Here is a 26,853-nt window from a genome sequence, read left to right on the forward strand (position 1 = left end):
TGGTTGGCGACAGCCTGGGGAGAAAACAGATTTTTTTTTTCGAACAATCGCAATCGAACATACCGTTGTTTATTGCAAAACACAATCGGCGGTGCGGAATCCCGGCAATCATCTCGGGGGGACGTTGTGGACGCTGGCTCGCGCTCCCAATGCGGTGGGAAAACGCCCGATCCTGTCCGTGCCCCCCCGTCAACTATTTTTAACCCTCGACAAACTTTCTACATCACTCTCGTCCAGCTACAACTCCCCTATCTTCTGTCCCTTCCCACCAAGGCCGTAGCCATGGAGTCAACATTGGGGGGGGGACCAAATCTTCCAGGGGGTCTGCCCCCCCCCCTCCAGGAAAACATTCTAAATTTGAAAGCGAATTTCCTGCCTAAAATATTAAATTCACTAACACACATGATGGACTTTTTATTTACCGTATTTTTAACAATGTCTAATAGTGTATTGTATTTATTACATTGCTCAGTTTTTTTCGTTTTTTTACCTTTTCTTGTTTCATTGTATGTAATGGCAGAGATTAGGGATTAATAAAGTAACAACCATAAACACAATCATATGAACAGAAATCCATTTTATAGCAATATATTGGGGGGGACATTGAGCATATTTGAATATTACGGCCTTGCTTCTAAAAAAATCGACTCCATCCGTTCCTCCTTTCCTTCACCATCCCCCCCCACCCCCACCGTCTCATTGGCTCACGCTCGATGCGGAACCGTGTCGGGCGGCAAGGCGAGACGTGACCCCAGCGAGGACACGCGTCGCAATAAACTGGCTCGAGAGTCGATGGCTTCGTCCCGGCGTTTGGCAGAGTTTGACGGAATTTCTACGGTACGTTACATTCAAGTCTTGGGGCGTCATTTGGAAGCGACGTCGATATTAAAAATATTTTTTTTAGAAAAAAACCTCTTAAAAACACACACACACACAAAAACTATTGCAGATTTCAGCAAAGCCCTGAACAATCCTGGAAGTTAAAAGACATACATCCCACGTCCGACGTCGCGAGGTGCGAGTTAAACTATGGATGTCACAAGCTTGCCGCTGCACCCTCCTACGACCCGAAACAGCTCGCGCGCCCTTAATGCCCAACACGGCCTAAAACCTACAATGAAATTGGATAAAACCATTACAAGATCACACAAATTATCTGGGAATGCTGCTGCGTTGGCGGTGGTGCACAAACACAAATAACACTCAACACGTTCATCAATAACACTGTGGTCTCAAAGGACATACCGAGGTGGTTATGGGTGAACTAAAATGACTGACATAGGCATCACCTGTTCTCCCAACTGTGCAACCTCACTGCATTTTAGCCGCCTGGCGCTCCGCTCATTGTTGTAAGCGTTGCTCCTTTGCCCTCTGCTGTTGTTGAAGGGCCAACTGCCTCCAACTGCCCAGTAGCAGCGTCCTTCACGAGCCTCTTCCAGAGAGCCGCCCTAGACACCGCCGCTGGTACCGGTCATCGGCAAGTCCGAATCAGAATCTTTAGCCTGCAGGAATCCGATGAGCTAGGAAGCTCTTTTTCACAGATGTTCAGTCGGCTCCACATCCTCCTGTACCACATCAGCCCATTTCTTGTCTAGCCCGAACCGTGCCTGTTTAGCTCCCTCTATCTGGCCAAACAGAAGTTGCTTGGGCATGCAGTGGCCGGGCATGTGAGCTACATGACTCAGCCAATGCAGCCTTGGCTAAAATAGCTGATGGGACTGTCCAGATCGTTTAATGATCCGTGTGAGCTTCTCACATAATCTAGACTGTTTAAACCCGGGATGGATCGAAGGCAGGTCAGCCTGAATGTTTCGAACTGCTGCAGATGTTCTTTTAAAGGGCTCCACGTTTTGCTAGCATAGAGAGGGTAACGGTGGCCAAGAATATACGGAGCTTCGTATGGTGTGAAAGGCCAGGCAGCTTCCACACAGCATCAGAGAGCTGATGAAAAGACAATGCCACTCGACTGATTAAGAGACCTCTGCTGCCAAACCAGAGTTGGTAATGACACTGCCCAGGTACAGGCACTTCTCCACAACTGCCCCAGTACTCAGGGGGAGTTGTGGGGGTTCCACGTTCAGCAGTGGTGTCTCCAACTCAAGAGTGAGCAGGAATTACCAGATCATAAGCGTACCTAACATGGTTGACCGGAAGGGAGCCATCCCTTGACAACACCGGCTATCAATCAGGCTCCCATTGTATCTGTGCCAGATACGAATTCCTCTGGTATCGCCATGAAAAGCTCATCGAACTTTGTTTAAAAATATGTTAAATAGTGCAGGGGCCAGAGTACATCCCTGTCGCACCCCAAGTTGAATAGGGAATGGCTCCTACTCCCGGACACGCAGCTTTACCCGGGTCCTTAATGATTGTGAGCAGTCAGGGGACCCTGAGAGCATGAAGAACCCAGAGTCCTGTTCTATTGATGCCATCATAGGCCTTGACCAGGTCTATGAGGCAGAGATGTAGGTTCTGCTGCAATCCTCTACACCGTCACCACCAACGCCAGCATGACCTGTCATTTCATTTTCTCCAGTGAGGTCAGGGGCTGGAGCTACATTGGTAATACAATTTACGTCCCTTTACCATTTAAATAGGTTCAATAATACGTAACATGTTATGCAACCGGCCGAGTTTTTCTTTTATATTTGGCATATTTATTTCCAATGTTCTATTCTAATATGCACCGTCGGTGTCACGCGAATAATTCCTTCCCCGAGCGATTTCCAGCGCGGCTCGCGGATTCCACGCCGCGCCATCTGCACCGAGCAGGAGGGCGCGGCGTGGACGGCGTCGAGTCACGGGGGCCGCAGGGTGGCGCCACGCAGGGTAGGGGCACGCAGGGCACGGTACAAGGTACGCGACGAACGAAGCCACCCCCGACAGCGGTGGACCCCGCGTACGCCCATGACTCCAGGCCTCCGTTCACTGTCTCGTCGACCCGGCCCGTTCGCTACAACGTCCCCGCGCTGGAGCTCGTTTGTAGGGTTCGGCAGTTCCCCACCCCCCTCCCGGCCCCTGCGACCCCAAGAGCCCCAGGGGTTACCGCGAGGGTGCTGGTCGCTTCTCCTCGAGCGTGCGGTCAGAGCCGCGAGCCGCGAGCAGGGGAATCGTTATGCGCGCCCGGAGGTGGCGCGGACACGGTGAGGGTGCGGCGAGTGCAGGGTGCGGGGCGTAAGTGCCAGGAGATCGTCGAGGGTGAGGTTACAAGGGTGCTGGGTGAGGGTGTGAGTGCAGGGTGTGTGGGATACGAGTGCAGGGCGAGGGTGAGTTCAGCGTGCGTGTAGGGGGCCACAAGGTGAGCGAGGGTGTCACTGCAAGTTGAGTCAAGGGTGACGGCATCGCGTGCGCGGTAAGGATGAGTGTAGGGTGAGAGTGTACAGGGTGCTGCAGAACTGCAAGTGCTTCTCGTGGGGTTAGGGGGTCAGGGTTAAGGGTAAAGGGTCAGGGTGGCAGCTCAGGCTTGCGTCTGCGTCGCTCCTCCCTCCGTGTCGTCTTTGACCCCGGGCAGGGTCCCCGTGCCATCGTCCGCCACCGCACTGTGCACACGGAAATTGGCACGCGGGAATCGGCACATGAGACACGGGAGTGGGCACACACGAATTGGCGCACAGGGAGCGGCGTACCACCACCGTCCTTGACACAGTAGGCTAATTCAGGAACGGCGTGACCCCAAATTATATCCGTTTTTGTTTCACAAACAGCTGCGTCATTTTCATGATGTAAAATGTTAATAGAGATATATGTTTAACACGTAGACTTTCGCGACCAATATCCATAAGCCAGGTTTTTTTGGGTTAGGTCAGGTCGTTAAACCCGCCACCACCCGACACAGCCAATTAGAAGGTTTGTCACGTAAACAGAACGTGCCAATTCGTTACGAGTACAGCACATCGGTGTGTTGGAGAGCCAAGCCGCAGCATTTACAATCTGAGTACGTTTCGCCAGTAATTACAGGTAGCATCATCAGACGACAGCCAGATTTGTCTGGCTTACGCGATCCAACCCCAAAAAAAAAAAACCTATATTATAGAGATATGATGTATACCACTGAGAAACCACCAAAAACCATAAGCCCATTCCCAAACGCACAATCCAACGCTACGGTAACGACTGCACGGAACAGACGGCCTCAGCGGCCCGCGTGGCACGCAGCGTTCCGGCGCAGTGCGGGGGACGCGGCTCGTGGCAAGGCGGCGCCGTTGTCCACCCCGCTTGTCCATTCTTTGAGGTTCGGGAAAGTGAGATTTTTCACTGCTTCGGGGGGGTCCCTCAACTCCCCCACAGAAAGCCCCATCACACGCATGGAGCACACACGGTGAGCCTGCCCACGTTACGCCGAGGACACGCGCGGCGATATTATCACAGCGTCGAGGACGCCGAAGGTCAAACCGTTATTGATTATTAATTTCTACCGTCACGCGCAGTAAAACGTCGGTTCAGCCGTTTCATTTGGCCACCGGAGGTTGCCCATTGGCTGATCGCTGTTACGGGGGCCACGATCCTCACTGGTCAAGCGGAGGCGGCCACTCACGATCGATGGTCCCCGATTTGGCCGGCGAGCGTCCGCTTTGGCCGGCGAGTTCAAACGGGAGGAGGAGTTTTTGAGGCGGGAACGACTGGGAAAGGGGGGTCGGCAACCTGCGGCTCTTCAAGGACTGGCGCTCCGTGACCGTTATTTATTTATTAAAGAACGCCGTCTCGTATTCACCACGTGCATTAACGGCTCTTGAAATATCGAGTCGTAGTTTTTGACCGAAATCGAAAGAAATGGCTCTTCTTGTTCTTTTTGGTTTGCCGACGCCTGGACTGAAAGAAGCCTCGGGAAGGCGGAGTCTGGAGAGGACGTAAGGGATGGGCGTGGAGAGCTCGCGGTCAGCTGAGCCGGAAGGCTGCCGCCGCTGCTGCTGCCTTCTGGCTCAGCTGCGGACACTCAGCGACCGCCGGATGCAACGCGTGGGTACGGCGACGCTGCTGCCGCTGCTACTCCCGCCGCTGCTGCATAAAACTGTGCACTGAAGCGATGCCACCTGGGGTGGTGACGACGCACGCGAGATCACGTCCGGGCTCTCACGGACTCCGCCAGCGCCACCAAAAACTCGCGCACACCTCTCTCCGAGCCGCGTCTCCTCCGCTCCGTCCGCCGCTCCATCTCCGTTTTCGACGTCCCTGGGCGCCGGACCCCGCCGCTCGCCCCAGGCCCTGCCGTGGCCCCTCCGGCCCTTCCCTTGGGACCGCGCACGCCAACGCGAGCCTTCGGTTAGAGCGAGGGATTCGTCCGCGGCTTGAGACGCAAGTGCCGCGGTGGCGCGGGCCGAGCGGCAGGGCGTTGGGCCGCTTGTCGTGGAGGTATTGTGGTTCGAGTCCGGTGACCGCCCAGATTAATGGTGCCGCAAGTATTCAGCCACGAACTAAGGCGTGGGAACTATAGTCTTCGCAGTGGACGTTGCCAAGTTCCCGGAGGCATCGTGACAAATAAAAGTCGGGCCTTGTGTGCAAGTGTCACGGGTCAAATAAAAAAAACAATGACCCACGTATTTGCCAATTCGGTATAACCACGGAGCAACATTGCCCCCATACTGGCAGACCATACCCATGTATGAATCATAGTGCCTTCCTTTGTGATGATAGCCTTGTGCTATAAGAATGGCGCAAATACCAAGTGTATTCAATTATCGATGACCTATTCTCAAAACCAGCCCGTCTGGCCCACAACACCACCGCCAAGCCACACAAAAGATCCCCCGTGAAGCCTTTGACAGGCTGTTGGGGGAAAATGCTGTACACGCACAAGGGGGTGGGTGGCCAGCACCATGCCCTCCTGCTTTTGTCCCCCCGTGACGATGTTTACGCACTGCACCAGGTCGTCATTTAAGGCCGAGTTTACCTAGGAGAGTCCTGTTAAAATATTCGCGGTCACTTAAATGTAGAACTGCTTTTTTTGTTTGTCCTTCCCCTGCACGTCCGATTATCACGATTGGCTATGTACAGTAAGAAAAAAGTTCAACATTCACACACATCACGAGTGGGAATCGAATTCATAATAAAGGTTTTCGGGTTAGATCGCGTTACTTATAAATGTGTCATAACCCTCCACCACCCGACACGGCCAATCAGCAAAAAAGTGTCACGTTGACAAAAGACAAAATAGTTCACTACTTTAGCCCACCGGTGTGTTGAAGAGTGAATCCACAACAGACTGTAACAACTACAGAGGCATCTCACTCCTCAGTGTGCCGGGAAAGGTCCTGGCAAGGATTATTCAACATCGCCTTGCCAGGCACGCTGAGGAGAGGCTTGCGGAGCCCCAATGTGGTTTCAGGAAAGGGCGGTCCAGCACAGATGCCATATTTCTGGCCGTAACGAAAACATTTATGCAAAGATGAGCAGGGTTCATCAGGAGCATGACTTTAAAAGGCTCCATTTCATGTTTGGTAAAACTAATGAAAGAAAAACGTTTTTTTCTGCAGAAATAATGAACAGGTGGTCTAACTCGGCGTAAAATCATTGCTGCTCTCGAAGTTATCTCCCCACAGACATTTCTTCAACATTATTTACAACCAAAAAAACTAAATATAGAAGAAGAAAAAAACACGGACTGTTCAGCAAGTCAAGTCAAATAAATACTCCTCAACACACCGGTGGGCTAAAGTAGTGAACTATTTGTCTTTCGTCAACGTGACACTTATTTGCTGATTGGCCGTGTCGGGTGGTGGAGGGTTGCGACACATTTATAAATAACGCGATCTAACCCCAAAAAACCTTTATTATGAATAATATTGGGAATCGAATGTTGGCCATCGCCGGGGGGGTTCGTAGACCCCGCGGCGCTGACCACTCCCGCCACCACTACAAGCGACACCGCATGACTCCGACGCCACAACATCACGCCAACGGCCGTCACACCACACCACCACGTGCCGCCCACATCGCTCGCCCGCACTCACCTCTACGGTCGCCGCGCCCGCCCCGCGCCTCCCGCGCCGCAGGCCGCGACTGTTGTTTGTCGTTACTGGCGGGCGTGGGGTGGGGGCCCTCGTCCGCGGCGGGGGTGCTAGGGGGGGCTGGGGCTGGTGGCGGGGGGCTGTGGGGGGCGTAGATGGGGGAGCTGCCGTCCTCCTCCGCCAGGAACATGGACTTGAACTTGTGGTAGATCATGGCGGCCTTGTGCATCACGTCCTCGCTGGCGCGGTAGTTGCGGATCTGGGGGTGGCACGGGAGAGGCGCGACTTTACCGAAAGAACCAAGAAGATAAACCACATCCAGTTTGGGTGCAAAGTCGATTCAGTTTAACCAGGCGAGAGCTCACGAGAACTGGACGAGTCTCAATTGCACGAGTGAGTGAGTGAGTGATTGGGCGAGTGTGGGTGGGTGGGTGAATGAGTGAGTGGGTGAGTGGGTGAGTTCAAGTTGATAGGTTAACCAGGTGATAACGCAGAGAGACAAGGTGAAGTCTCATTTGCAACAGTAACCTGGGTCGCCAAAATGACGAAAACACCCTCCACACTTGCCCGACGACTGCTACATGTGCCCCACCACGTGACGCACAGAGCCTACGTGGCCGAGCGGGGTGCGTGAGCCACGTTCAATAGGAGCTCACACGTCCATTTCGGAGTGGTGCCTGCTTAAACTCAACCAACTTGGAAGGATCGACAGAGACCGTACGACGACTGTGATGGCTGGGTTGTGAAGGCAAGTGGGGGGGGGGGGCGAGTGGGGGTGTGGGTTGGAGGATGTGGTGGCGGGGATCAGCAGGTCCTGTGGGGGGCAGCTGGGGGGCTGGTGGGCCTCACCTTGCGCAGCATGGCCACCACCTCCGTGTGCTTCTGCAGGTGCTGTAGGCTGAGCTGCAGCGAGTTCAGCTCATCCAAGTACTCGAGGCACCGTTTGGTGTCCTGCACACACACGCAGAGTGCCTCCGTATAGCTCACACAGTCTGTTGGGGCAAGCGCTGTGAAGCGTAGGGAACGATGTTTACACACCGCACCGATTGAGGCCGAGTCGACCTAGGGGAGGCTCAGAATCGGTTCAGATAATGGTCACTGGTGTTGGCTGCGAGCGGGAATCGAACTCGGGTCTCCGGGTGCATAACACAGCGCGCGAACCGTTAGCATTAGCCCTCCACCTGAACGGGTGAGAGCCTGAACCAGGTGAGAGCCTGAACCAGGTGAGAGCCTGAACCCCGTTGAGAGCCTGAAATGATGATAGCTTGACCAGGTGAGAGGCTGAACCAGGTGAGAGCCTGAATGAGAGCCTTAATGGGTGAGAGGCTGAACCAGGTAACGGCCTGAACCAGATGAGAGCCTGAATGAGAGCCTGAATTGATGAGAGCATGAACGGGTGGAGAGGCTGAACCAGGTGAGAGGCTGAACCAGGTGAGAGCCTGAACGGGTGAGAGAGCCTTGAGCTGCTTCTTGAAGGTGCATGGCGGTGTCTAGGATGCCACTGTCGGTGCAGCCACGGAGGCGCTCCGGCCCAGCCAGGCCGGTCGTGGTCACGGCCGCGCGCTGGCTCCGTGATGACGGCCCCGCGCTGTGGGAACGGCGCGTCTCGCAAGCCAGGGGGATTATTTTGAATGGGGCCACCCCCCCACCCGCCACCCCCGGGTGTCCTCACCGGGCTGTTGAGCTTGAGAGCGAGCTTGATGTCGTTGACGAGCTTCTGTACCTTGGCATCGGCTCGCAGCTCTGGGGACGCACAACGGCGGCGGGCGTGAACGCGCGACGCGCACAACGCGTCTAACAGCCGCTCCGACCACAACCCCCCACTAAAACCGCAACATCCACAACCACCGCCAACAGCTACAACTTACACCACATCCACAACCGCCGCCACATCAGCAATCGCCACCACATCCACAACTACAACGTCCAGTACATCCACAACAACTCCATCGAGTACAACCATAAGCACCACAACATCCACCACAACCACCACTACATCCACAACAACTACAACATCCACAACCACCACCAAGATCCACAACTACAACATCCACAACTATCACATCCACAACCACCACCAAGATCCACAACTATAACATCCACAGCAACCACCACCAACATCCACAACTATAACATCCACGGCATCCACAACCACCACCAACATCCACAACCACCACCAACATCCACAACTATAACATTCACAACATCCACAACCACCACCAACATCCACAACCACCAGCAACATCCACAACAACTACAACATCGACTGCTCGGATCTGGGCTTCGAATGCGTGGGTTCTGTCCAGGCACTCCGGTTTCCTTTCACATGGATAATTACTCATTAATTGGCCGATAACACCCTTCATATATAGAGGACTGCAGAGCTCGGGGTGACATTTAGGCGCCGGCTGCTGCATTCCCCGCTCGTCAGTGGTTCCTCCTCGAGCCTCCGAGTGGGCCGCTCTCTGCCCGAGAGCGAGCGGATGGTGGCGCCGCGCTGTGAGTCGACATGGCTATTTTTGTTGTCACTGGAAGCGGATGGACTTGGCGAGAAAGGGGGAATTTGCTGGAGCTTCGCGGCGAGCAGGGCGGTGCCGGTGCACAACGCCGAACGGCGAGCGTTGCCGGCGCGCGAGATAATTATCGACTCGACGGTCGCCGTGGTGGAACGGCAGACGGAGCGGGCAAGGCAGCAGCCGCGCCGTGGTGAGCCAGCGGCAAATGTTTCCCCTCTGCATTCATAGAGTCAACGTCACGCGTTTAAGAGATACAGTAAAACCTTAGATTGCGAGCATAATTCGTTCCGGAAACGTGTTTGTAATCCAAAGCACTCGTATATCCGTTGCGATCACGTGACGCTCGGCAGTACAAAGCGTACACGTACACTACCCGTGTTTAGTTAAAATTTCTGCTCGTCTTGCAAAACACTCGCAGGCCAAGTTACTCGCAATCCAAGGTTTTGCTGTACTTTGGCTGCTTTAATTTTCCGCGTGATCACAAGCCACTTTCTCACGAAGCTGTCGGTTGCGATAGCCAGACCGCTTCTGAAAAAGAGCCGTGTAGCTCCAGTGGGCCCTTTCCTGGTGAAAAAAAAAAAGTGATTTTTTTTCTTCCGTTGTCGCCTGTCACTCACCCGCTTTCTCGTCGTCCTGGGACGTCTGCTCCTCTGCGGATTCCTTCGCGTCGCTGTCGGTCAGCCTGCCGTCGCCCACCGCACATCAAAGGCAAACACCTGTAGCGGACTGCTGAGGCAAGTGCTTTCAAGTCGGCACCTATTCAAGCTGACGCGGCACACGAAGGGGTAAGGTGGCCAGCACCAAGCCCCGACCGGTATTGTTTCCCCACCGTTGATGTTTTGCACACCGCACCAGGTACTAAATTTTTAAGGTTCGGCCAACCTAGGGGAGGGCTCAGGACCAGTTCAGATATTAGTCACCATGTTGGCCGTGAGTGGGAATTTGAAGTCGGGTCGCGGGGTTCACAGAGCAGTGTGCTAACAGCTGCACTACTGCTCGCACCAGGGCACACACCCGTGGGCTCACAAGAGACCCACAGACTTGTGTTGTAGTTGTTGTTGTTGCCAGCTGGTAACTTCCCACTGCTTGGCAAATGCCTCCCTCCCCACCCCGTGTTGTTACCCTGCTACCCCCTGCTGTCTCCCCTCCTGTCCCCCCAGCTGCCCCCAAACTCCGTGACGTCGCATCGCTGCCATTGGTTCCCCACACACGATCCCCATCGCACAACTCCAGCAGCGCAACCACAACACGACGCACAGAAAGACAAAGATCCCCCGTATAGCCTCAACAGACTGTAGGGGCAAGTGCTGTTCGCGAGCACCTACGAAGGCCGGAACGGCACACGAGGGGGTGGGTGGCCAGCACCACGCCCGACCGCCTTTGTCTCCCCAGTGGCGATGTTTACACACTGCACCAGGTACTCGTTTGAGGCCGAGTCGACCTAGGGGAGGCCCGTGACCGGTCACTGGTGTTGGCCGTGAGCGGGAATCGAACCCGGGTCGCCGGGTTTACGGCGTAGTGCGTTAACCGCGACACTAACGCTCCCCACAAGTGCACGCACACTTACACACATACATCTCTGCACCTGACCACACATGGGGAACACATCAAAAGGAACAGTGTCTACAAATCAGCCAAAACCAACTTGTGGTAAAACCAAAACAACGGTCTTCACACACACAGCAAATCAACACATGCAGGAATAACTACTAACTACGCAAACAATGGCAATGATTGCTGTGATGATGATGATGCCAGCGATGATGATGGTGATCCCTTTCCCTGGTACCTTACCTGGCCTCTTTGGCTCGCTCCTCAGCCCTGCGGCCTTTCTTTGGCGGCTCCGGGTCGGGATCCAGCTCCACGTGTTTGCGGCCGCCCTTCTCTGCGTGCTTCAGCTTCTCCGGTTTCTACGGCGGCACCAACCGCTCCAGTTAAGAGTTTCTGGAGCAGGTCAACCACCACCATCAGGACCAACACTACCAGGACCACCGACACCATCACCACCACCACGATCGCTGCCACCACCACCACGACCGCCATCTTCATCACCGCCACCATCACCATCATTTACCACCATAACCACAAAATTCATCACCACCACCACCACTATTTTCAGCAAGGGGATGTTCAGCCAATACCAGATACACTGGAAGGTTTTTTTTGTTATACCAACGATTAGGAAACACTGCAGAACCTGCAGGAAACCCAAGCATGGAAGGGGGGAGACAGAACGTTAAAAATAGAGGTTTTTTTGGGTTAAATCGCGTAAATATATGTGTCGTTCAACCCGCCACCACCCGACACAGCCAACTAGTAAGGGTTGTCACGTAAACAGAACGTGGCCAATTCGTCACTAGTACAGTGCATTATGCGAGCCCGCATTATGGCTCGCATAATGCACATGCATACTGTACGTTGACTCAGTAATCCACCGCCCACCCCCCACTTCGTACAAGAGCGCAGAAGCGTGGTCACCACATCTAAGCCTCTATATAAGGAACGAAACAGACTTCCCCACAAATCTGGCTGTCGCCTGATGAAGCTAGTTGTAATTACTGGCGAAACGTCGTACTCAGATTGTAAATGTTGTGGCTTGGCTCTCCAACACACCGGTTAGTGCTGTACTAGTGACGAATTGGCCACGTTCTGTTTACGTGACAACCCTCACTGGTTGGCCGTGTCATGGTGGTGGCGGGTTTAACGACACATTTATATATTTACACGATCTAACCCCAAAAACCTCTATTATGGATGGTATTGGTCGCGAAAGCCTACGTGTTAAACAGAACGCCCAAACTCCACAGAGAGGCGTCCGATGAAGAGAATCGAACCCGGGGCCCCTTCCCGTTGCGAGGCGCCATCGACCGTTCCTGCCGCGGCACTACCCTGCCGCCCCCGCCCCCAAACCCGACTCACGGCGTCTGTGGTCTCCGAATCGGAGCCGCGCTTGCGCTTGCGGACGCCGCCTGTCGCCGGGGCCTCGGCCTGCGGGGCCTTGTCTTTGCCACGCTCGACCTTGCGCGCCTTGCGGCGGGCCTGGCTACCGTCGGCGGCGCTGCCGCCACTCCCTTCCTTGGCGGCGTCACCGTCGCCGCGGCCGGCCCTGCGCCGGCGCTCGCGGGCCACGCCGACCTCCACCGCCACCACCGCCTCGGCCTGCCTCCGGCGCCGGCGCTTCTCCGGCGGCGCCTCGTCGGCACCGCTCGGCTCACTGGTGATACCAACCGCAGAGATCGCGCCCGCCGTGGTGAATACGGCACGCGCTGAACCACAGCAACTACAGCAAGCGGTGAACTACAGCAAGTACCTCCAATTAGCATGGTTGGCCACTTACGGTGCGAAAGAAGTTCAACATATATACATACATACAAGCGCTGAACTACAGCAAGCACTGAACTACAGCAACCACGGCAAGTACTGAACTCCAGAAAGCACTGAACTGAAACAACTACAGCAAGCGCTGAACTACAGCGCAGGTACTTGACCAGCGCTCTCTGACGGCGAGTGCCCCCAGGTCAGCCCAAGCCGGCGTCAACAGCCGGGGGCTCCGGTGGAATCACCTGTTGGTCCCCGAGGACTGCTTGGTTTTGTGAGACTTCTTGGTCACGGCCTTCTGCACCTCCTCCTCCTCCACTGTGAACACGGCAGACACCGGCAGAGAGGTCACACGTCCCTACACGGTCACCGTTGTTGTTGCTTTCAGCCGCGTCACGTCCCACTGCTGGGAAACAGGGTTCTGCCCTATTGTTCTCACGTTCCCGCCCTTGTTTAGGCTCACATTGAAAACCAGTCACGTAGAGACCCACAGACTCACACAGAGACCCACAGACTCACACAGAGACCCACAGACTCACACAGAGATCCACAGACTCACACAGAGATCCACAGACTCACACAGAGACCCACAGACTCACACAGAGACCCACAGACTCACACAGAGACCCACAGACTCATACGGACAGAAATCCATTAACTCGCCCACACATCCATAGTCTCACAAATAGACACACGAAGAGGCCCATACACGCAGAGACAGATTAACAGAGGCACATCCAACACAAGGTGGATTTATATGGAGACTAAACACGACTGCATCTCACGATGCCGTGCAGAAGCAGTGCCCGTGTCTATTTTATAGAGGCTGCTTCACAAATTCACGCAGACACCCGTGGGCTCACAAGAGACCCACAGACTTGTGTTGTTGTCATTGTTGTTGTTGCCAGCTGGTAACTTCCCACTGCTTTGCAAATGCCTCCCTCCCCACCCCGTGTCTCCCCTCCTGTCCCCCCAGTTGCCCCCAAACTCCGTGACGTCGAATCGCTGCCATTGGGTCCCCACACACGATCCCCATAGCACAACTCCAACCACAACACGACGCACAAAAAGACAAAGATCCCCCGTATAGCCTGAACAGACTGTAGGGGCAAGTGCTGTTAGCGAGCACCTACGAAGGCCGGCACGACACACGAGGGGGTGGGTGGCCAGCACCACGCCCGACCGCCTTTGTCTCCCCAGTGGCGATGTTAACACACCTCACCGGGTACAAATTTGAGGCCGAATCGACCTAGGGGAGACCCAGGGCCGGTTCAGATAATCGTCACCGGTGTTGGCCGTGAGCGTTAATCGAATTCGGGGCCCCGGGTTCGTAGCTCCGCACGCGAACCGCTACACCACCGCTCCCCGCGCACACACGCACACACACATGTACACACACACACACACGTACACACACGTACACACGTACACACACACGTACACACACACACGTACACACACACACGTACACACACACACGTACACACGTACACACACACACGTACACACACACACGTACATGTACGCACACACACACGTACACACACACACACACACGTACACACACTTACACACACACGTACACACACACACACGTACACACTTACACACACGTACACACACACACACGTACACACATACACACACGTACACACATACACACACGTACACACACACGTACACACACGTACACACACACATGTACACACACACGTACACACACACACGTACACACGTACACACACACACACGTACACACACACGTACACACACACGTACACACACACGTACACACACACACACACACGTACACACGCACACACGTACACACACACGTACACACGTACACAAACACGTACACACACACACACGTATACACACACACGTATACGCACACACGTACACGCACACACGTACACACACACACACGTACACACACACACACACGTACACACACATACACACACGTACACACACGTACACACACACAAAAGGCAAAGATAAAGATCCCCCATATAGCCTTAACAGACTGTATGGGCAAGTGCTGTTAGCGAGCACCTATGAAGGCCGGAACGGTACACGAGGGGGTGGGTGGCCAGCACCACGCCCGACCGCCTTTGTCTCCCTAGTGGCAATGTTTACACACCGCACCAGGTACTCATTTGAGGCTGAGTCGACCTAGGGGAGGCCCGGGACCGGTTCAGATAATCGTCACTGGTGTTGGCCGTGAGCGGGAATCGAACCCGGGTCGCCAGGTTCATAGCGCAGCACGCTAACCGCTACACTATCGCTCCCCACGTACACACACACACACACGTACACACACACACGTACACACACACACGTACACACACAAACCTTTTTTCTTCTTGGGGCCCTTCCTGGGAGGACTGGCTGTTGCTGCTGCTGTTGCTGCTGCTGCTGTTGCCGCTGCTGCTGCTGCTGTTGCCGCTGCTGTTGCCGCAGCTGCGTCCTCCGACCCCTGGATAAAAAATGCAGGCAGGGCGAGGGAGTCACAAAGGTTCACGCGGGGGGGGGGCATAAACAAACACGCAAATGGATGGAAAAATCAAAGCACCGGATTGCGGCGCCACATTGCAGGCGCACCTGGATATCAGCACACGTGGCATTGGAAGCAAGGTCTCACAAGAACAGTAGCAATTGAGTAGAGGCGGTGTGGGCGTTGTCGTTTCTCGTAGTTCAATCGAGCAACTTGCGGTGCGATTTAAAACCACCCCGCGGCCTCCCTCCCTCGCCCCCCGGCACGCAATGGGGCCTGCCACTCTTTTTCGAATGACGTCACGGGAGAATCTTTAACGTCAGCTGTGAAGCGCACAATACACGGAACACGCGGCATTAACCGGGGCGGCCGTGAGACTCGAGCAACGAAGCCCTCAGCAGCGAGCGGCGGACCACGAGCACCGTTGTTGAGTCCTCGCCAAGCTGCATCGGCTTCCGATGGCCGAATGAATACGCGATAAGTTCGCAACTCGCTACACACAGAGCGCTCGCCACAAATGAACCACGATACCTTGCTTATCTCGTCAAGGAGGATAAAGCATCATCCTCGCAGCGGCGGCTTTTGGCTAGCCATCGAACAAAGACGGTCGGTCACCGCATCGCGCGTTTTCAGATGCGCTTCCGCGGCCGTCTGGAACACTCTTCCTTTCGATATTAGGAATCCGCTGGAGCTATGCACTTTTAAATCTACATCGAAAATTCATTTCTTGAGAATGGATTTTTGTGTGGGTAGCCGTACCGGCCTTCTATGAAGGCCTTCTATGAAGAAGGCCGGCGCACTAAGAGGGTGGGTGGGCCAGTAGGGCTGAACGATTAATCGATTTAAAATCGAAATCGCAATTTGAAACAATGCGATTAGCAAATCACAAAGGCTACGATTTTTTGCGATTTGAAAAGTCCTATTACTTTCTTATGGGAATTGTTTTATTATTTATTATTATAACTTTCTTTAATTAACTTAACAATTGTTTAATGTTAAATTGTTCTATTTAAATTAAAAGATTTTAATAAATACATGTTGGAAGCAATTCATACCTTTTAAGTTATCATACTAGCATTAGAATATATAGAGCAGTTCATATTTAGATGGTATCACGTGGTAATGCTCCATCACATGTTTTAAATCTATTACAGTGAATATTTAACCGACGCTTGACTTTAAAAAATGTAATCGCAAATCAAATCGCAACATGTCAGAAAAATCGCAATTAGATATTTTCCCCAAATCGTTCAGCCCTAGTGGCCAGCACCACGCCCGGCCGCCTTTGTCTCCCCATCGGACAGACATCAAAGACGGTCACTTGCATCGCGGCGCTCTCAGATGCGCTTCTGCGGCCCGTCTGGAACCCTCTTCCTTCCGATATTAGGGAGCCACTGTGGAGCTTTGCTGCACTTTGAAATCATCATCACCGAGATTGACAACCTCGTTTCTTTAGAAAAAAAAAAATTGTGTTTCGGTTGTTGTCCTTCCCCCGCACCTCCGATAAGCACGGGTTGGCTACGTACGGTGCGAAAGAAGTTCAATGTACATACGCACAAAAACGTGCATCCGGAGCCGCCTGTTACTTGCCTTCTTTCTCGAGCGGGCATCTGCCGGCCACTCCTCGCCCTGGGCCCTCTTCCTCCGCTTCCTCTGCAGAGAGTCCTGCTGAGAACCCCAAAGATTGCATCACGATGACACGCACGCGCGCACACACACACATAACACATACCAACCGCAATTTAAAAAACGTGTGAACCACGAGATGAGTGGAACCCCACCGCAACAGAAACCTTTTACGTACGGCAGTTTTTGCTCGATTCTCATTTGTTTCAATCACTGTACTTTAGTAATTTTGGGTGAGACGGGTTCACTCGTGCGAAGGAAACTCACCCTGGGCCTCTTGAGTTCTCGCCTGGTTCAACAAAATCACCCTGAAACTTGGATCTCTGTGCGTGAATGCACTCCTCTGTGAGCGCGCTGCTCCACCAGTGCGGTGCTGTGAGGGTGGTGCTCCGTGTGAGGGTGGTGCTCTGTGTGAGGGTGGTGCTCTGTGTGAGGGTGGTGCTGTGTGTGTGAGGGTGGTGCTGTGTGTGTGAGGGTGGTGCTGTGTGTGTGAGGGTGGAGCTCTGTGTGAGGGTGGTGCTCTGTGTGAGGGTGGTGCTCTGTGTGTGAGGGTGGTGCTGTGTGTGTGAGGGTGGTGCTGTGTGTGTGAGGGTGGTGCTGTGTGTGAGGGTGGTGCTGTGTGTGTGAGGGTGGTGCTCTGTGTGAGGGTGGTACTCTGTGAGGGTGGTGCCCTGCGAGTGCGGCGCTCGTACGGGCTGCGTGGGCGGCGTCGCTGGAATTTTGTCCTCGGTGACCTCTGACCCCGAGCCGCCCCCCGCCTCGACCTTGGCACCCGCTCCGGCCTTATGCGCCGCTCGCCTCCCTACCGTCTGCAGAGCGACCACACAGCGCAAAGCAGCGAACTTGAGCGTACAAAACAATAGAGATTAAACAGGCCCGAGACAAATCACAGAATGAGATGGTAATAACGAGCAACTTATAGTTGAATCAAAATCTTTATTCATCCTGGAGGAATCTGATGAGCCGAAGCTCTTGTTCACAGATGTCCAGTAGAGGCGGGTCAGAAAGTTACAAGTATAGGAAGGTAAGCAAATCATTAAAAATAAATTAACTAAAACTAAACTATTTTTTATTTAACCAGGTAAAGCCCACTGAGCTATAAGTTATTTCTGAGAAGCGACCTGGCCACAAATGATAGCTCAACGAAGTGGCTTATCATGTGGACATTGACAGCAGATGATTCGTCAAAAGAATAACTGCGACAGAAGTGATAATTCACAGTCCTTGCTCAATCCACTGCTGGATAAAGTCCTCCCCGTGTCTTTTGGTCACGGAGGTTAAGTGACCATACTGCACCGGGGCTAGCCAAAGCAGGTCGGCGAAAAGGCCAAAGTCTAGGCCGGTTATCGCTGGGCACGGATGTTGCGCTTCGACCAAGGGATCAAACCCAGATTTTTATAACGCAGTGGGGCCAACAACTTCACCCCCGCCACCACCCTCCCGTGGTCATCGACTCCGTTATAAACCTGCACGTTGCGTGAAACGCGAGCGCGTGTCAAACCCGCGTACCGCGGCTTGCGGGCTCCGCTTGCGCCGTCCGCCCGGCCTCCCCTCATCTATCACGAGCCTCCCCTCCTCCTCCTCGTCCACCTCCTCTTCCTTCTCCTCGTCGGTGCTGCTGCCCCCTTTGTTTTCCTTCTTGGTTTCCTCCATGGCCCCGCGGGCCGCGTCCGCAGAGTCCTTCCACACACGAGGGTGTACGCATTCACCATCGACTCGCAAGAGAGACACACTCACATCGGCCCATACAATACAAGGAAGGCTTTACATGGAGTATAAGTACGACCGCTTCCCATGATGTTGTACCGAAGGAGTGCGGGTGTTTATTTTAAAAAAGGCGGCTTCACCGACCCGTACAGACTGGTGTGGCAAAGTACAGTCAAACATCTCGCACACGACCTGCACAGGCATTTTTGGGGCAACAGGGTGTGAGGTTCTCATCCAGCAGTGGATCGACAAAAGGGTGCCCCGGTGGCGAGATGTTATCTGCCTCGCCTGGTATGCAGGAGGTCGTTGTTTCGATCCCGACCCTGACGAAGCATGCTGTTGTATATTTGGAGTTTGTGTGTCTCTCCCCGTGGTCGCGTGGATTTTTCTCCGGGTCCTCTGGTTTTTCCCTCAACATTTAGAATCAACATCACGCGTTTAGAGTATGTGGCTGCTATAAATGTCCACGCGATGAACCACTTCGTTGGGCTATCATTTGTGGCCTGGTCGCTTCTGAATAAGAGCTACATAGCTCAGTTGGCCTTACCTGGTAAAATAATAAATACAGGAGACCATTGATTGTCCGGCGGCTTCGAGGGGAGGGGATGCCAAATATAAAAAAATGCCGGATAAGCACATCTTATTTATACATTTTATTTTTGCACATTCTTGTATGAATCATGTTTGTAGGTGTTATGTTTTTTTTGTGTTTAAAATTTGTTTACTATATAGAAGTGGCAAATAGACTAAGATAAATATCCTGTAAAAAGTTCCCGTATTTACTGGACCATACTTACCACTCCGATCTCGAAGACTCTGCATGGGGTGATGTATATATAGACACGTGCAGTATTTTCATTAAGTTGTACGCAGTGTATAAAGTACTATATATAATATTTGAGACTGAATTCAAGCATGCCTACTTTTTTTGTTCACGTGCATCGTGCCGATCGCCAGACTGGTTACAGCCTTCGAAGCGGTTTTGCCGGATCGGCCCGGGATTGCCGGATGATGTTGCAAGCTGGATAATCGCGCGCCTGATAACCAATGATCAACTGTAGTTGAGCTTTAAAGGAGCGTACACGTCACATGTCGAAATGAGAGATGAGGCCGTCCGTGCCCACGACAACCGCCGTCAACCCCTCGTGCCCCTAACCTGTTGCGCGGGGGTCCTGAACTGCACCATGGGATTATTCTCGATCTCCCACAGGCCCTCGTTGAAGCCCTTGCGCTTGCAGGGCACCGCGTACTTGAGCTTGTGCTTGCGGTACGGGAACACGTCCTTGCTGCACAGGAAGCCCCTGAGCTCATCGCACATGTGGGGTGGGGTCGGGTAGGGGGGAGCATCAATCCACAAATTAACCACAATACCTTGCTGATCTCGTGAAGGAGAATCAACCATCATGTCCAACTCCGGTCATCCTCCCAGGAACTTTTGGCTCGCAATCGAAAACAAAGACGGTGGTTACCGCATCGCGCGCTTTCAGATGCGCTTCTGCGACCGTCTGGAACGCTCTTCCTTCCGGTATTAGGCAGCCACTAGAGCTATGCACATTTCAATTTAAATTCAGAACAAATTTTGTATCATTATCTTAACCGAATTTATAAGTGCCTTCACTCAGGCACTTTACAAAAAAAGAATGTATGAGTGTGATGGTGGAGATGAGGGAATGAAATAGATAAGAGGTAGCAATGGCAAATCTGTGATGCGTGAATTCGGTGAAAGCAAAATTGATGACAGTAAAAGATGACGAATGGATTGAAGTGATCGCCATATAATGAGAATATGAAGAGGAAAAAGTGACGGTGGCAGTTATGAGGGGGAGATTAAGGGTCGTGGGATGAGCTAGGGGTAACAATAAGTGAGTTGTGAGTGAGGAGCGGAAACTTAGCGAGCGAATGTGACTGTTTAATGTAGAGTGGGAAGTTTGTTCCAGTGAAGGGGGGCGAGAAGAGAGAAAGAGCGAAAGCGTGGACTGAGCGCAAGGAGGAGGAACAGAGACGGGCAGCAATGATTGAGAAAGTAGCAGGCGAGAAGGCGACATAGATACAAGAGTGCCAAGATATGGTTGGAGGCAAGGCCATCAAGGGATTTGTAGACTAGCGCGAGGAATTTGAACAGGCAACGGCGGTACACAGGGAGCCAATTGAGTTGCGCGAGGAGGGTCGAGGTATGGGAATTGGAATTTCTTGTTTGTGTTTAGTTTATTTTCTACCCCGCCCGAACCTCCGAATAGCAGGAGGTTCGGGCGGCTACGTACGGTGCGAAAGAAGTTCAACATACAGTACCGTGCAATCACACACCCTCCCCTCCCCTGTCCTGCTTTGACCCTCTCGACATTCCGGGGGAATTGGCATCCGTGTTCGGGGTTGGCAGGCATTGATTGGTGACCCCGTGACCTGGTACCAGCATTATGTTGAACTTCCATTACGGTACTCTGCGCCGTTTTGACAACTGACCCGAGTGCCGACTTATAAAATATTCCTACAGTGGAAAAATGTGCGTGAACCCCCCCATTCCCAACCCGCTTCTGTCAGCAACGCTAGCGTAACGACGCTCATCCATGCGCAACAGGCCAGAGGGGTTCAAACCGGGGAACCCGTCGGCTCAGGTCGAACACAGCGCACGTCGCGACACACAAAGGGGAGAGAGATCACTCACTTCGCCATCCATCCCACGGTTCGTGGTAGGGAATTGGTGCTCACTGTTACAGCTCTCGGGGATAGGGCTTAGCCAGCAGTGAGCTGTACTAACATCGGCACAAACATGCGCGCGAGCTGCCCCCCTTGGCACAAACGCCAGGGTTGCGTGTCCACTGGACGTGCTACAAAGGCCCCCACCTCCCCCCTCCGCTATCAACTTTAACAGACCGGTAGCGCAAGCGGTTAGCAAACAGCACCTATGAAGGCCGGAACGTCGTACAAATGGGGTTGTGACCAACATCACCCTCGGCCGCCTTCCATCTCCCCAGCGCCGATGTTCACAGCACAACGAACCATGGCACGGTTCTCGTTTAAGGCCGAGTCGATCTAGAGGAGGGCCAGAACCCATTCATAAATCCGTCACGGTTCTTCGCGGCTCGCGAGAAATCGAAACTCGGCCCCGCTTGGGTTCACTCGCAACAGCCCGCCATTCGTCGCCGAGCGGTTAGTGACGTCCCCACGTCGCTTGTGCCAGGCTAGGTGCACCTTGAAGCTAACCCAACACACACGCACGTACGTCTCGTGAGTGCCGAAGAAGAAGATGGGGAGCTTGTGAGCCGGCGCCTTGCCCGCGCCCTCCGGAAGATGGTTTACCTGCACCACAAAACCACCACGCACAGTCTCTATCCACTGCTGGGCAACCCGAATTCAAATAAAACACCGCACAAACCCTTCTCTCACCACCACCACCCAACCCACCCCGCACAGCAATGCAAACAAAGCCGTGAGTGCGCGAATGGCGAGAGACGGAACAATAGAGGCGAGCGAGCGAGCGAGGGGGCCGGGCAAGCCAGGCCACAGCCACTACCACAGCCGCCTCGCCTACTCCTCTCCGGCGATACGACCGCTTGGCCCGGCGTGGCGGGGGATGATAGGGGGTTGATAGGGGAGCTGATAGGGGGGGGATGGGGTGGCGCCTTACACTGAGCCGGGCCCGAGCCCGGTGCAAGCCACTTTACTCGGGGACCCCCGAGCCGTGGAGATGGACGGGGAGAGGAGGAGGGGAGGGAAAAAAATCTGCGGTGGGCGAGGAGGAGGAGGCGGAGGTTGCAGCAGCGGCGGCGTGGGTGGTAGGCGGGGCCTAGGGTGCGGGGTCAGAAGTCAGCGGCTCGGGGGGGGTGGTGGTGGTGGCTACGGGGGGGGGGTGGCTCGAGGGGGGGGGTGGTGGTGGCTCGGGGGGGGGGGTGGCTCCGGGGAGGGGGGGTGGCTCACGGGGGGGGGGGTGGCTCACGGGGGGGGGGGTGGCTCACGGGGGGGGGGGCGGCTCACGGGGGGGGGGCTCGGGGGGGGTGGTGGTGCCTCGGGGGGGGGAGTGGTGGCTCGGGGTGGGGCTCGGGGGGGAGTGGTGGTGGCTTGGGAGGGGGGTGGCTCACGGGGGGGGGGTGGCTCACGGGGGGGGTGGCTCACGGGGGGGGGTGACTCACGGGGGGGGGGCTCACGGGGGGTGGCTCACGGGGTGGTGGTGGCTCGGGGGGGGGGGGGGTGGAGGGGGGGTGGTCTCCCGGGGGGGGGAGTGGGTGGTGGTGGCTCGGGGGGGGGGGGGCTGGCTCAGGGGGGGTGGTGGTGGCTCGGGGGGGGGGGTGGCTCACGGGGGGGTGGCTCGGGGGGGGGGGCTCACGAGGGGGTGGCTCTTTACAAGGACGACGACGAAGCCATACTCCAGCCACGTGTTTCTCGGGTTGTACCCGAATGACAGTACTGTATTAAGAATGACGCCCGACGTTTCAGCCCACGTGCCAAAAAGCTTCAAGGAGAAAAAACCCAAGGCATACAGCTTTGGGGGGGGAGGCGAGGGGGGAGTTATTTCTGGGAATTGAGCGACATTTGAAGCTACTCGCTCAGAAAGGGTTGACACATGATTATATTTCTGCCGAAACGCCACCACCCACACGCATCGAGGGCCTCGTTCCAAGTCAGTTACCGAGAGAAGCTGTCCAGCACATGGAGCGCGAACGCTAAGCGTCGGACAGAATCGGAACATTTCTGTATGCTGGAGGAATCCGATGAGCTATAAAGCTCTTTTGTTTTAACCGATGTCTCAAGTAGGGCGTCGCGGCTACAAGCACCCACTGAAGAGCTACTGGGAGCACAGCGCATCAACCATCATGTCAACGGGTGGACTTCCCCACAAATCTGGCTGTCGCCTGATGAAGCTCGTTGTAATTACTGGCGAAACGTCGTACTCGGATGGTAAATGTTGTGGCTTGGCTCTCCAACACACAACCGGTGTGCTGTACTAGTGACGAATTGGCCACGTTCCTTTCACGTGACAACCCTTACTGGTTGGCTGTGTCGGGTGGTGGTGGGTTTAACGACACACATATTTACGCGAACTAACCCCCTCCCCCCCCCCCCAATTAAACCCTCTATTATGCATCACGTCAAACACTCCTGTCATCCTCCCCGGGGGGGGGCTCGTTTTGTTGGCTCGACATCGCAGAACAAAGACGGTCACCGCAGTTTTAAGTCGAACGAAAGGGCCCCAACGTGTCCGCCGCGAATGATTTCGCTTGGTTCGACAGCCGTGACGCCGACGAAACGTGCGACGGAGAGCAGGCCAGCACCACCACCCCCCCCACACCCCCCCCCAAAATAAGGGGGGGCGAGAATAACAAAAACTCGTGCCCGCGGAACGGAATCCGCGACCCACCGCTAAGGGAGACGGTCTCGACGACAAGACCTTGAGTCGCCGACCTGAGGAGCATCATCCCAGCCGCCGACCTAAGAGGCATCATCCCAGCCGCCGACCTAAGAGGCATCATCCCAGCCGCCGACCTAAGGCGCATCATCCCAGCCGCCGACCTAAGAGGCATCATCCCAGCCGCCGACCTAAGAGGCATCATCTCAGCCGCTGACCTAAGAGGCATCATCCCAGCCGCCGACCTAAGGCGCATCATCCCAGCCGCCGACCTAAGAGGCATCATCCCAGCCGCCGACCTAAGAGGCATCATCTCAGCCGCTGACCTAAGAGGCATCATCCCAGCCGCCGACCTAAGAGGCATCATCCCAGCCGCCGACCTAAGGGGCATCATCCCAGCCGCCGACCTAAGAGGCATTATCCCAGCCGCCGACCTAAGGAGCATCATCCCAGCCGCCGACCTAAGAGGCATCATCCCAGCCGCCGACCTAAGAGGCATCATCCCAGCCGCCGACCTAAGAGGCATCATCCCAGCCGCCGACCTAAGAGGCATCATCCCAGCCGCCGACCTAAGAGGCATCATCCCAGCCGCCGACCTAAGGAGCATCATCCCAGGCACCGACCTAAGAGGCATCATCCCAGCCGCCGACCTAAGAGGCATCATCCCAGCCGCCGACCTAAGAGGCATCATCCCAGCCGCCGACCTAAGAGGCATCATCCCAGCCGCCGACCTAAGAGGCATCATCCCAGCCGCCGACCTAAGGAGCATCATCCCAGCCGCCGACCTAAGGGGCATCATCCCAGCCGCCGACCTAAGCAGCATCAACCCAGCCGCCGACCTAAGAAGCATCATCCCAGCCGCCGACCTGAGGAGCATCATCCCAGCCGCCCACCTAAGAGGCATCATCCCAGGCGCCTAGCCCGCCCGGGTCGCTTGGAGAACCATCGCGCCACCATCGGGTCCGCGTCCACACTGCTCGATTGAACGAACGGCTTCCTTCGGCACGCCGCCGCCGCTGCTGTTGCCGCTGTTGTTGTTGTGTGAGCGACACGGACGGCACCACGAAGTGGTCCCCTCCCCCACCCCCCTGAAGATTGCCACCGCGCCTCGTTGCGGCGAATTGCCAAAACGCACCCGAGTCCACGTGAGCTGTTAACCCTAACGCGCGACCAGGTTACCCTTCAGATAACTTGAGGCCGATTAACCACCCCCACCACCACCACCACGGTAACTCGACATTAACCCCTTCCCTGTGCCGTCTCCTCCGCCGCTGTCACAAGCGGCCACGGTCAATCCACTGCTGGATGAAGGCGCTGCCCGGGCAGTCTGCCGCGATTCTGCGGCGTTCACCATTCCCCACCTAAGCACCTGCTGATTTCATCGCTCCGTCTCCCCGGTGTGACCGTGCACCGGCGATCAGTGGCGCCGTGACGGGGCGGGGAAGGGGGGGGGGTGCTGGGGGCTGTCTGTGTCCCACGTACCCTGGATCCTGTCCCCTGATCCCCGAATAAAGGGGACATTCCCGCCGCGGACAGGGGTTCAGCGAGCCGGCGGCCTGGTGCAGGCTCCCCGCAAAAAATCTAGGAAACGCGGTCAACACGGGGGGGGGGGGGAGGTGGTGGTGGGGGGGTGGTGGTTCGCGGGAGGGGAACCCCCAGACCCCGCGCTCTGTCGACTGCGTAACTCAACGCAACTGACCCTGGCCGGCCAGTGCGGGTATCCCTTCATCTTGGCGAAGATGAGGTCCCCGGGTTTGTAGTCGGCCGACATGGTGGAGCACGGCGACTCGGGAGCCGTGGTTGGAAGGGTTTCGAGAGTCGCCGAGGAGTCTAAGTTGGGACCCCCCCGGCTTGAGTCGCTCCCCCCCTCTCCTCCTCCTCCTCCGCCTCCACCACCGCCGATGCTGCAGAGAGCGCGAAACGTGACGTAGCTCTTGAAGCGCCGCTGATGCTGCTGCTGATGATGATGTTGTTGCTGCTGCTGATGAAGATGTTGTTGATGCTGCTGCTGCTGCAGTTGGTGATGGTGCTGCGGGATGCCGGTGAAGATTTCGTTGACTCTGAAAGTGGCGATGGTGTCGATGCTGTTGCTGATGGTGATAATGATGATGGCGGCGGTGGTGGTGGTGATGATGATGATGATGTTGTTGATGATGATGATGTTGTTGTTGTAGATGATGTTGTTGAGGGGGACGCGTGGTGGTGCAGAGCCACGCGGGACCCAAGTTTCGCGCCTCTCGGCCACGACCACTTATAGCGGGGGGGAAGGGAGGGGGGGGGGCGACGCTGAGCAGGCGAAGTTGTCAAACTTATACAGTAAGCACGCGCTTAATTTGTTTTTAAATGTAAAAGAGTAATAGGTTGAATGAAATAAGTACGCGCAATATATTGTTTTTAATTGAGCGAGCGGTCACACGTCCGTGCCTGTGAATGAGCTCGTCCCGTGGCATAGGTGGGGGCGCACGGCCACAGCTTCTGTATAAGAAACATGAAAGTGCGACTTTAAAAAAAAAACCCACATTCACCCGCGTGAAAGAAAGTAATACTACAACAACAAAACCCACTACGCACAACTCACAAGAACACCCCCCCCCCCCCTTAAACATGCACAGAAACACATCTGTGATGTATCACTTTATTTTGACATTTGCACAATTTTACATCGGGACTGTGGAGGAATTACACAGCCACACTTGGCTGGTAATGGCTTCTGTTTTACTCTCTCTGCACGCAAGTTTGCCGTACGGCGAATTCCCGCATGATGGCGATCGTCCGAAACGTCTCCTCTCGCGTCATCTTACCTGTAGCTGTGGTGCAAGACTGACAATGGCGCACATCGTTGAAGACTGAATAAGACGCAGTCTCAATTCTAGACACTGATCCTGAGACCCGGTCTCAACT

The 26,853-nt window shown here is 54.9% G+C and overlaps 1 protein-coding gene across 4 annotated transcripts; it reads right to left on the minus strand.

Moving 5' to 3' along the window:
* Window positions 1–53: 53 nt before the first annotated feature.
* Window positions 54–26,405, minus strand: LOC116954956 (PC4 and SFRS1-interacting protein-like). 4 transcript variants are annotated; one of them, XM_032975829.2, is made up of 16 exons: window positions 25,652–26,405; window positions 21,832–21,908; window positions 19,768–19,912; window positions 18,414–18,584; window positions 17,597–17,713; window positions 16,869–16,946; window positions 15,137–15,260; window positions 13,024–13,096; window positions 12,380–12,674; window positions 11,255–11,370; window positions 10,078–10,142; window positions 8,617–8,687; window positions 7,794–7,895; window positions 6,948–7,203; window positions 5,110–5,227; window positions 54–3,539 (listed from the first exon to the last, which is right to left on the minus strand). In XM_032975829.2, exons 1-16 carry the CDS (start codon window positions 25,721–25,723, stop codon window positions 3,458–3,460), a joined length of 1,962 nt encoding a protein of 653 aa, XP_032831720.1. In that variant the 5' UTR covers window positions 25,724–26,405; the 3' UTR covers window positions 54–3,457. The 4 variants fall into 4 exon arrangements, with proteins under 4 accessions (XP_032831720.1, XP_032831721.1, XP_032831723.1 ...); XM_032975830.2 differs by having other exon boundaries at window positions 16,869–16,943; window positions 25,652–26,404; XM_032975832.2 differs by lacking the exon at window positions 25,652–26,405 and adding an exon at window positions 22,237–22,393.
* Between the last annotated feature and the right edge of the window lie 448 nt (window positions 26,406–26,853).

Source organism: Petromyzon marinus, chromosome 57 (genome assembly GCF_048934315.1).
Source record: "Petromyzon marinus isolate PM22_M1 ecotype Great Lakes invasive population chromosome 57, UKy_Petmar_22M1.pri1.0, whole genome shotgun sequence".
NCBI classification, from domain to species: domain Eukaryota; kingdom Metazoa; phylum Chordata; class Hyperoartia; order Petromyzontiformes; family Petromyzontidae; genus Petromyzon; species Petromyzon marinus.

Excerpts from the sequence above, each read along its gene's own strand:
- LOC116954956 (XM_032975829.2), bottom strand. The coding sequence starts at position 25,723 with ATGTCGGCCGACTACAAACCCGGGGACCTCATCTTCGCCAAGATGAAG. Across the intron at positions 18,585-19,767 it reads TCAGGACCCCCGCGCAACAG|GACTCTGCGGACGCGGCCCG; the intron begins GTTAGGGGCACG and ends CGTGTGTGGAAG. Across the intron at positions 17,714-18,413 it reads AGCGGAGCCCGCAAGCCGCG|ACGGTAGGGAGGCGAGCGGC; the intron begins GTACGCGGGTTT and ends GTCGCTCTGCAG.